Source organism: Echinococcus granulosus, assembly GCF_000524195.1.
Source record: "Echinococcus granulosus chromosome Unknown EG_S00078, whole genome shotgun sequence".
NCBI classification, from domain to species: Eukaryota; Metazoa; Platyhelminthes; class Cestoda; order Cyclophyllidea; family Taeniidae; genus Echinococcus; species Echinococcus granulosus.
This window is the reverse complement of record NW_020170458.1, coordinates 45534-57048: the sequence shown is the minus strand read 5'-3', so window position 1 is coordinate 57048 and position 11515 is coordinate 45534. Positions and strand designations below refer to the sequence as shown.

The following is an 11515-nucleotide window of genomic DNA, read 5'->3' as shown; positions in this document are numbered from 1 at the left end:
GATGTCCATTGCGGCTAGTGTGACAACAAACGCAGCACATGCTACCGTCATTTCATCTGGCTAAATTGAGTCGTTTTCCTGTTTATGTTCCCTCCCCCTCTCCTCTTCCTACTCGCCTTCTTTCTGGGTTAAACGCGCTCCTAGTTCTCCGACTGTATTGAATGTGCTTGGTGCGTGCTTGTGGCTCATTTTAATTGCCATCAAGGTGACTACGATTTTGGAGTGCATAAAAAGAGGACCACAGAAACGTTGATGGATAATAAAAGCCTGTCGCGGCACTACTCACTAATCTGTGGTTGTTTACCTCGAGACACTGCTGTTTCCTATTGAAGGAGAAGTGTAAGGTGAAAGGGGGGATGTGGTAATAGCAAATCCTGTCTCAAGAATAACTGGAGCTAGAACAGATTCAGCAAGAAGGAAGAAATGTGTAGGGTCCAGATGTGAAAGCGCTTTCGCCAATAATTTTGATAAATCAGCTATTCTGGTCTCTGCTTGACCCGCCTCATAGGATGTGGCATCTTTTCAAATGTACGTGTGTGTTAGAGTGGGCAACACAACCTCAACTTCATTGCTGAGTGTCGTAACTAAATAGTGGCGTCAAAAGCTAAAAACATGACAACGGTCCACAGATCTCTGTAAACACATCGCCACTGCCGACATCGTAGTTGTACCGCTTCAGCAGCAACACCCCTCCTCATGCCCACCTGAAAGGTCTACCTATCACTTCTTTCGTAAGCTTGGGAGATGTTTAACAACAGCTTTGACCCAAGAGTGTCTTTTTCGAATTGGCAGTTCTCCCCTCACAAAACACAGACAATGCGTGATCCGAGTGGATGACCGTTCATTGCAATTTGTGCATAGGTTTCGCAGCCTTTTTACCCCAACGCGAGATGACAACACCCTTGTAGGATGTACAGACATGTTAAAACAAGTCACCATTATGTGCCACATCTTCACACCTTCGTTAAAGCATGATTGATCGCGACGAAGGTAGGCGATTCGATGGGGAGGTATTTTAGCCATGAAGTGAAGGTTGAAGCCTCGTTCCGTGGGTGTGAAACACAACCATTGCATTCCACATCTTGCAAATGAGGTTATTTGGGTCGACTCCAACCGATGACTGTCACACAGTGAAGGCAAAGGCGGAGCAAGTGGGTGCGGTGTCTTTTGTCAATGTGTTAAATAATATGAGAGGCATCTATCTCGCCCCATGACAGAGGAATGAATGACTGTAGCACATTAGTTTATATAGAGGCAAGGTGGTTAAGTGGGGAAACAACTAGTGAGTGAGGTGACGATAAGGAACGCTAAGGAGACCAAATGTTGCCTCTCGACGTCTGGCTGCCCGCTCTCGTTAGGCGTATATTATAGGGAAATGGGAAGGCAGAGTAAGAGGGACGTGTTCACTGGCCGGTGAGTGTATGGGAGACTCTAAAGACATGTCAGGCGATGTAAATGCCACAGACACGTGAGGCGTAAAAAAAAGGGTAAGTTAACTAATGCCTCGTGAGGTAGCCACAAATGTAGAATACCTTTCGTGGAAATATCCAAATGACGGCAAGGTGGCAAGAGTATGGTGTGATTTTCACGTTGATAAACCCAAATTCATGGAAACACCTGCCCCTGGTAACCTAACTTTCCATCTCACCTGCACTTTCTATTGGCCACGTGATTGTATGAGGGTGGAGTGGTAGTGACAAGCCATAGCAATAGGACGATGCCTCGGAGCATTGTGAAATATCATGTGGAGAGACGGGGGAGTAGGTATGACAAATATGAGGTTTTATTATCATCTCATCCCAAGTCTTGGAGTATGAAGCATGTGATCTTGCATCGTCGACCAAGTAGAGCTTTCTCTTCAGTTCCCTAATTCTGCCTGCTTCTTACACGTAAGCTTTTCTTACCCACCTCTGAACTCTTCCGTATCCAGCAGATGGATCTCAGCCGTACTTATTGTGTGGATGCCCCCTAGTTAATCCCGATGAATAATTTCACTCGCATTCAAAAAAGAGTCAATTTAGAATTGCCTTCAACACGGAGAGAATTCTAGATTTATATCAGGGACAAGGAAGCACTAATTTGAGCAACACAACAAATTTTACGGCAAAATAAAACTAAACAAGTATTTTTAGATCAAATTGACCCTCATTCAAAGACTCACACGTAACCTAGAAAGCCACCACTGCATAAGGGAGTAAAGCTACCTCCAGACTACCTTTTTGCAAAATTCTGCGACCACCAATTCCTTATTTTCTACCAAAAATGAACTATATTCTTAAGAAAGACTGACGGAAACATTCAAACGAGGGTCAAGTTGATAACTTGCGCTTAAGCATCAATGGCTTTCAAAACAGGCAACATTCACATATTAAGCCACTGGAGACTGTCAGGAGAAAAAAATTGCGAAGTTGGACAATTACAACAGAGGAGATGAGACCACTCCAAGGGTGCAAGAAATTGAGGTTACGTGGAAGTACCGTCTATCGGCGGTCTTGGCAACCGCCAGATTGATTATGACTTCTGCAAGGCATAAATGTATTCGCTCCATTCCTTCCAAAAGACACGACGACCCAAGTAAGGTCACGTACAAAGAAACCCAAGGAAGTACAGATCAAAGAATCGCAAAACTGAACGGTCTCACACTATCTGCCATTTTGGTGTGTACTTCGGAACCGAGCTGGAGTTAAACTTGGCAGGATGGAGGGGATACGTTGAAGTTAACAGGGAGTCACAATTATCCCAAGGAGAGAGATAGCAAAACAAAAACATTCATTTTTGCTGTTACTGCCAGACAGGGGAGGAAACCAACGGCAGTAAAAGTTCAACTTTCCCCTTCTCTGTCTTTTTTTGCACCCTTACCAAAAAGCGACAAGACCCAGCAAAATGAAGGGCATCGTGTGAAATCGCCGACGACGCTCATAATTCGCCTGTTGTTATGAAAACTTCCTCTCATTGGCAATCACCTACACCAAGGTTTAGTGTTGTGTAGATGTGTGTGTTTGTGGTTTTCTTAATTTAGAAGGCAAACAACCGCCGCAGAGGCATCCCTTCCGATATACCCTTAAAAAGGGCAATTCACTGGGGTCTGGAGAGTGCAATTAACAGTCACAGCAACTGAAAGGACACAGTTATTCCACAATTGGAGCGAAGGTACCATAAAATTTGTTGAACCTTGGAAAAATGTTACTTTTATCAATCTGGGGCCAGACGTGATCAACTTTATCGCCCAACTAGGCGGTACTTTCGGAATGACCCCTCAAAACGCCCTTTTCGAGTGCCTTCTTAGGCGTAAATTTATCCAATGTTGCCCCGTAGCTAGGAATCTTTTCAGGAAGTCGACTGGACGAGGCGGGGACTTTGGAATTTTTGAATTCTGGATTTTAGCAGGGATTAGAAAAGCCATTGTGCATTTTTACCCTTCATTTTTGCAATTTCGTCGAGGAAATTCAAGGTCTGAAATAAAAAACCTACTACATAATAAAGGAGAAATGAGAAAGGTAGGCATCTTTTAGGTTTAAATAAGGAAACCTTCTAGCTTAAAGCTGCAGACAAGAAAAATCTAGGCTTAACGACGTCACTGTAAAAGAAGGAGGGGACTTTTCTGACCACTCCATCCGTCGGAACCATCCAAAGCCAAAATAGTGGCATGAATATTGAGCAGAAAGCTATGATTGGGGTTCTACGGAGACGGAATTCACCCTCTTTCCACCTTAAAGGCACTTGGGATCTGAGTAGAAGCAACAGTAATAGGCAGTTGAGCAGCTAGCAAAATGTGTTCAAGAAGCCACAACTGGCCGTCTTCCATTCAACGGAAGTGTCTAAAATCGCAGCCCCATGGATACGATAAATCACATGCATGAATCCCCAAAATGCGGCTCCTTTCAAAACAACTCGGTTATGAGTCATCACGTCTTGCCAACTAAATGCTTTGGGTCCCCTTTTCATCGGAATTATTGTCCAGCAATTGCATTAAACGGAACTGAGTGAAGTCCAGAGGCCCTCGGATAACTAACCCACCGGATCACTCGAAAACAGAACGAGTTTGGGGTTTTCGTCAGCGGAAAAACGCCTAGGTATTTTTCTTTATCCTCCTTTGAGAAACAACTCTATCCTATTAACTAACTCCCCCCCAAGCGATGGTTTTGATTTTGACACACAAAGCACACTTAAATGTACCAAGATCGGTGCACGCAAACTCACAGTCAGGCGATTTTTGAATAGGAAGTCGGCACGATGTGAACTTGAGTAGGTGCAGATCACGTCATGAGTCAGCTAATACGGGAAGAACGGAGGTGGGTACACAAAGCACCCATTCATATCATATTCTCCTCTTGAGTAAGCTAACAGGTTTCCAATGCTGAGAAATGAGCCAATTTTGAATTAACCAATATGCCGGCGGTGATGTGAGGCAGGCGTGACGAGATGCCTTTGATCAGCCAAATGAGGAACCCCAACGAGGAGTAGTAGAATATATCGCATACATTCAGAGGTCGACAAAGATTTTGAAGGCGAAATCAAGAAGATGGGGTAAATTCCTCTGGAGTTAAAGAGGCGATTAATCTTGAAAAAACCAATCAGATTTAAAGATAAGGCAGAAGTAAGACGACCAAATTGGTCCGAGAGGCATACACCGATTTTGACAAAGACACTTAGTCGTCGTAATTGGCAATGAGTGACCTTAAGTCAGTCAATCAGACGTCGAGATGGGGGAGAAGTAGTACTACGAACACACCATATTTGATAAAAATAGAAACATTTTTCAGTCTTAAAGTGTATACTGATGAGTGACCTAAAAATGGACTAGAAATGAAAAAGTGGAGTGAGATTATTGTACCGCGCCCTCGTGTTGCAAACGCGTTGAAAAAAGCGAAGAGTTATAGCCCAGCTAGCTACTGCAGAGCAATATGTGAGCCCCACCCAGACCGAGAGAGGGGACAGTGCAGCGCTTTAATTCATTCCCCCCACCTCTCCAGATAACCATCTCTTTGATACCGCAAGTCGCTGTCCGTCAGTTTGTTTAGCAAGATTGTATCACTGAACGAATGCCTACTTTATGATCTGATACCGGCGGTCCCAGACAAAGGAATAGAGGCGGGTTTATCTGCTCAGCCATCCATTTATGCGCATTTGACAGATGTGAAAACAGCAGCTCGGCGGTGCTTCAAGCAATTATGATTGTAAAATGAGATTCTGAGGCAAGCGCCCACTTCATTTGGCAATCTCGTCACCCATTCGGGAACTCGGTCATCACTGACTCAACCACTTATCCATCAAAACATTTCTATCTGATCTTGGTGCCACTCCACGCATCTCCTACTCACCCATTCTTACTAAGGCTATTCAACAAACAATCTAACTTTCCAATTCGGATAAATTGATCAATTTAACCATATTTAATCCTCCCAAGCTTTATCCATTTGGCTAGATATCTAAAATCCGTCCTCCCACCCATGCGAATGCTCATCCAACCATTTCTCAATCCCACTGTCCAATCAACTCAACAAAAAAACCAGGAACCATCATCCATGATGTCAATTTGAGAGGAGTAGTATTTTGAGAATGAGACATAAAAAGTGCCACCACCTTCGTTTTACCATGTTCATATGGGTGGAAAAAGTTGTACCAACACTGCACTACACCATACAAAGTCAGATTCAAAGTATATCCAAGGTTGGTTCATCTAAGCCGCCGATTTATGTCTCCAAAGACTTTCCAAACATATCGAGGCAAAATCCCACCCCAAATAACGCCTTAAAGGTGGTAGATTTGCCCTACCTAGCTACGTCGAGAATACTCAGTGTCCCAATCCACCATGCCCTCTTCATACAAGCCAGATTTCTACCAGAAATTTTTCGCTTGGTAATCAGGTTATCTGGCGGCATTAGAATGCACTGTCCCTGCAGCGAAAGGATGGAGATTCTGTCGGCTGATTGCTCCGCCAAGGTATCAAATCGTAATGTCCAATCGTGGTACATCAGCAAAACCTAACTCAGTTACCACCTTCTGATGCCCGGATGACGGAACGGCCTGTAAAATAGTCCAATTTGAAAGTGCTACGCTGCCTACTGGGCTTCTAAAAGCGGAGCAAACAGCTTTTACCGATAGTGTAGAAGGAAACGGAAAGTTGGGAATAAATTGCAAGGAAATTGCGATTTTATAGCCTTCAAAGGGCGAAAACAATAGAGCCGACAGCACAAAGCCGTCTATACAATGTGAAGCCATGGTAAATTCAAAAGGTTACCAAGCAATGAGTAAGTGGGATGAAAGTTCAAGTGACAACAGTGAATGTGGCGCCTATCATAAATAAACTGTTCTTAACACTAAAAAGCATCAGCAAATGTCCCTGGGATGACTACTTTATGAGATAGAACAATGCGAGTTTACTTTTATCCCCTCAACACATCGTAACATAAACACGGCAGCCCGACTTTTACGTCGGGGGCCTCACGACACGCAAATGAAACGAATTAGGTTGGAGGAGGTGAACTAGCTTAATGGTGCTATGTTGGCATCACAAAACATTTGGAACATGGAGGTGTTAATAAAGCCTAGTACATCAAAAATTAGCCTTGGGCTGGGCCGATTCAACATCGGAGCGAATAGTCAGAATCGAAGAGACGCCAACTCGAAGTGCTGAGAGAGGAGTACAACTACACTGGAAAGTGGACTTGGGAAGAGGCGATAGTTGATGAGGAGATGTAAAATCAGACTAGCAATTCAACTGTTTACATTGGGGAAGGGAGCTAACATCTAATGACAATCATACTGGGGGTTACAATAACCCTCCCACATCAAACAAGTTCAAAATGTGGCACCAATTAATTAACCACCAAGTCAAATCAAACAAAACCAAAGCATTGGTTAGATTCGACGCATAAATGAAATCAAACAACTCAAAAATTTCAACCAAAGGAAGACAACCTAGACGACTAGTTGACTCGAAGTGGGGAGGAGCTTTTATGGATTATCAAAAAGAAAAAAATAAGTTTGAACATTAATGGAATAAATGACCGGAAGGGAAGTCGACACGGACTAACCATCCACAGGAAGTTGTTGACATGAAGAAGAACCGAGTTGCCACTGTACAAAGGGTTAGCCCAATTCAAAACTGGAGGAAGTTCAGCAAAACCAAAACGATCGTGTTTTTTCCTCAACTCATGAATGAGACCGATAAATGACAGAAAATTTGCCAACGAACAGCAAGTAGGATTTGGGTACAGTTCTGTGGGAGAGGCATTGACACCAAGAACATAAAATTCGCATTTAAAAGACCACAACAGATGCAAAGGCTTTGGCATCAAATTACACGAGAAATAGGCCTTTTATAGGGATTTACAAGAGATTTAACGAGGTGACGAATGTTCAATTGATGGCATTAAAGTTAAGTGAATAGTGAATCTTGAAATAATGACTCTGACGAGTTCTTCTCCGTTATTTTCATGCAAAAGGGCATCTAATTCTCCAAAAGTCAACCTTTGGTAAGTTAGGTATTTGAAATGACAACCCAAAAAGCATCTAGAAGTCGAACGGTAGCAAGATGCGAGCCCGATTCGAAGAAAAATGCTGACGTCTGAACATGAAGGAACAACGAGGAAAGTAAGAGGTGACCATTCGTAGAATGGACCACTAAAACCAAATTTATCAAGTTGGTAAATATGCAATTGGAGGAATCGCGTAAATAACTTCCTACAGCAGCCACGTTCAAGTCAGGAAGGGACGGCTTATTTTAAAGACACGAGATGCTGGATTGAGCAGCATCATTTCCAGAGGTGCGAGTATCCAATCGTGTACAGCAATGGCCAGTGCGCATCTCTTCGCCCGGTTCACATACCATTAATCACACCGGCAGGCAACATTCCTGGTAATGGTAATGAATGAAGATGTCGTTACCGCGGATCTCTACATGTACGAAGACCTCAGGTCCAAGTACGGTGACAGAAAGATCAGCACTATTAGGACGTTGGATCAGTCGAAACCTCTTGAGGACAAATGGACATTTGACTGATGATCCCAGCAAGGACAGATTCGTTCCCGACCTACATCACATCGGTCCTTCCTGTGAATATGGAGGGCGTGGAAACCCTGGTACTGGATAGTGGACAGATAACCAGTGGCGAAAGTGTGAGAGGCGTATTGTCTTGTGGGAAAAGTGGGCGAAGCACAACCATTCAAGAAGTTTCAGTTGCAAGGAGACGGTGCGCGCTGGACATCAAGACAAAGGGTGGTAAGCTGCCCTAAAACGTTCCAGCGGTACCAGCTAATTCTTCCGTCCAGGCGCTAGCTCAACACCTAAAAAAATTTACGAGTGCAGGCAGGGACCAGATCAAAAAATAAGTACAATCTTTGTTTGCTGAAGTTCGTTCATCGTGAACCCAAGTGTCCCAGTTTGAATTTAGCACTCTTAGTAACGCCAAAGCAGATCAAATAGCAAATATACCGCTAAAAACACCTTCGACCGGGGTGTAAGCCACACCACTCCAGCTGACTTCACCCTTTGCCCACTTTGACGAACCAACAAAAGGCCAAAAGACGTTTGAATGGTTAAGCGATAGTCAGTACAAGCCCAATTATACGGACGATGAAATGGGTGGCATCAAACGGCTCTCCGAGTAGATCGATTCGATTCCTATGACTTCGAAGTGGTAACAAGGGATAAAGAGGCAATTTAAATCGTCAAGATACTTCCAAGAGATCATGCAATAGACCAGAAAACAATGTTGGTAGTAGCTATGTTTACGAAATAGTATCACTGCCGAAAGTTGACGTTTTGGTGCAAAAAAAGGAAATAGCTACAGATAAGCTTCCCTTTGGCAAAATATTTTAAACGATTCTGCAACGCAAGATGGCACACTAACAGTGGAATAAATGACACCGCAAATAACCAATAATGTACTCCAGGCTTGAAATCTACCAAAGCTAGGGTACCTCTAAGTGATGACAGAAAACGGGAATTCAAGTATACATCCTCGGTAGAAGGGAGTGTGGCAGTTATGCCCCGAGAATAGTGTTAATGCCAAAGCGTAATGTCTAGTACGTTGTGCATGGTCACCAGGAGGGAAAGGAGAGGCAAAACTGGAATGCACCGGTGACTAAGTTAACAAGAGACCAAAGCTGCTTAACACAGGCACTGAAAGTGAACAATTATTGGTGCATTTTACCCAGCACAAGGAAATGCCATTTCGTTTGGTAATTGTAGAGTGGAGTCGAAAATCAAGTCTACTACGGTAAAAAGGCGGGGTGACTAATATGGTGTCTGCTGGTGCCACTATAAAAAGGAAAAAAAAATGCAAACATCACAAGCTTCGAGTAATCAAAAGTGGTAATAAAACACTAGTTCATGAATGGATCGTGCAGTCTGAGTAAGTTTGGGAAGCAGATTTGGGTGTGTGATATAAAGGTCTCGTAGAAGGAAGATAGGGGCAGAACAAAATGCATGACACACATTTATGAAGGCAAGAAACTCACAAAGAAACATCAGCTGAGTAGCCACCATAGTCGAACTTCATGCGATATAGGTGCGCCCAACTGGAGTAGGTGAGACAAAATAGGAAAGATGTCCAGAAGGCCCGTTTAGGCGAGAAGATATGTAGCAAGAGATAGACGGTTGAAGACATGGCGAGAAGGTGACCACTTCGTCTGAAGTTAAACAGGTCCAGCAGTTGAGTTGACAAGAAAACGAATCAAAGCGACAATACGCACAGAAGTCAACTTACACTCCATAACAGAGGAAGGCGATCAAATAACCGACACAGAACGAGAGAGTGTGTCGGGTTGTGGGTGAGCATTTACGGGGATTGCAAAACTTGTGAAAGAAAAACCCAAATACACAGCATGTTACCATGCATGCTAGAAAAATGACCTAAAACGAATGACTACAAAATTACCAAATTACTTTGTCCGCACGCACTGGGCTTTGCACATCTTCCACTTTCCAATCGTTACCTACGTTGACCTCCATTGGGCAGAGTTTGATTCAAGGTAAAGGGAATAATAAATACAACGAGATAAGTGCGCGGACTCCCATGTGACAAACCCGACCTTTAAGGGTGTTTTAATTAACTGATCTGACTTAAATCAAATAATATGCCTGTGTAGAAAAGAAGATAGACGGAAAGGAATATAAGGTGTTTTACAACATTAAACAAAAGTTATCGTGCATACCATCTGCTAGTTATATGCACAAGGAAACTAAAGCAGCTGTCATATTTACATTATCATGCCAAACATCTCTATTTCAATTGCCTTGTTTACCCACAAATAAAATTGTTTCGGCAGGAGCTTAACAAACTGGTAAAACAGCAATTTTAGTTAATATGCAAAAGAAAGTCAAAAAACAATTTTCTGCCCCACTATGCCTTTAGTATTAGCAGCTTGTTTGCCATTAAATACGCAAAGTTTTTCTCACTTGTTAACACAACTTTTAAAGTTATGTCACATTCTTCTAAAAATTAATGTCCCGACCTCAAGACGACTGAGATACCGCCAAGCAAAGGCCAGTAAATCTTGGCCATAATAGGATGTTACTAACAGTTTTTGCAAACACAAATATGACGCTAATCTATCAAAAGATAACAAAGCAACTGCAAGGTAGGTCCAAACCCACTTTTGTTATTGGATCACATTCTTCACCGTTCGATTAGTTACAAGAAAATTCAGCATTTATTTGGGTTTTAATAGTAACGTTAATTCTCATGCAGACACTACATTTGCTTGACCATGGTGCATGCTAGCAATGGCTGCATATCACATGGTATTTGTTTGTGTCTCTTGATAAATTAGGATATGTAGGCCTTGCAACAGCGGCTAAAGTGAGTTTATCTGGCGGGGGTACTGTGTTGGCGCTTTCGGGATGTTGGTCTGCTGAAAAACATGCCTTCACTTTGTGATTATTTCATAACTAACGCGTGCAACGCAAAATTCCTAATTTCTAGTCTAATTGGGGCCTACGTGGCCTACTATTTCTTTGTTGCTCGTTCGGTACATTTGACCTTCTTTCGTCTCATTACCCGTTTATCTAGTCTCCTGTTTTGTATGGTCACTCTCGGAAACTCGTGGATTTCTTCCATTCATACGTTCCTTTCCTTAATGAAGTCTACTCACCTTTTGTTTTTGGTTTCACTGGTCGAGTGCAGACGATACTGAGACCCATATTCCATCGCGTTGAAAAGGTAAACTACGAAAAGTAAGGCTTTGATTTTTACGTCTTATTATCCGTTAGAGAGGTCATAAGCTTTTCAGATGGTGGGGATATGACACTTTCGTGGAGTAACATTGAAGGAATGGCGGATGACACACCGATCGTTGCTCTACTGCCCGGTCTAGCTGGTTGTGGTTGCTGCCACTACATTGCCAGCATTGTTAAGGAGATCAATCGATGCAAATACAGGTGAGAACTCTGTTCTCATTACTAGCCTCTTCTAGGTGTGTTATTTTAAACAATCGCGGGGGCTGTCGTCGCAAGTTGAAGGTGAGTACTACTAGATTTGACGTTTTCGTTGGATGTAGACGCCTCGAA

The 11515-nt window shown here is 43.0% G+C and overlaps 2 protein-coding genes across 2 annotated transcripts in view; one reads left to right on the top strand and one right to left on the bottom strand. All coding sequences in view use genetic code 11, as the record gives it.

Moving 5' to 3' along the window:
• The window catches only part of EGR_07462 (Lysophospholipid acyltransferase 2), a gene marked incomplete at both ends in the record, with an annotated part of 32439 nt that extends 22481 nt beyond the window's left edge, over positions 1–9958 (bottom strand). The window contains 3 exons of the mRNA XM_024496711.1: positions 9466–9636; positions 9714–9859; positions 9893–9958. Coding sequence (XP_024348851.1) covers positions 9466–9636; positions 9714–9859; positions 9893–9958 — 383 coding nt within the window. The remainder of the gene's footprint in view (positions 1–9465; positions 9637–9713; positions 9860–9892) is intronic.
• Positions 9959–10869: 911 nt separating this feature from the next.
• The window catches only part of EGR_07461 (Abhydrolase domain-containing protein 3), a gene marked incomplete at both ends in the record, with an annotated part of 3905 nt that continues 3259 nt past the window's right edge, over positions 10870–11515 (top strand). The window contains 4 exons of the mRNA XM_024496710.1: positions 10870–10977; positions 11019–11182; positions 11219–11386; positions 11422–11467. Coding sequence (XP_024348850.1) covers positions 10870–10977; positions 11019–11182; positions 11219–11386; positions 11422–11467 — 486 coding nt within the window. The remainder of the gene's footprint in view (positions 10978–11018; positions 11183–11218; positions 11387–11421; positions 11468–11515) is intronic.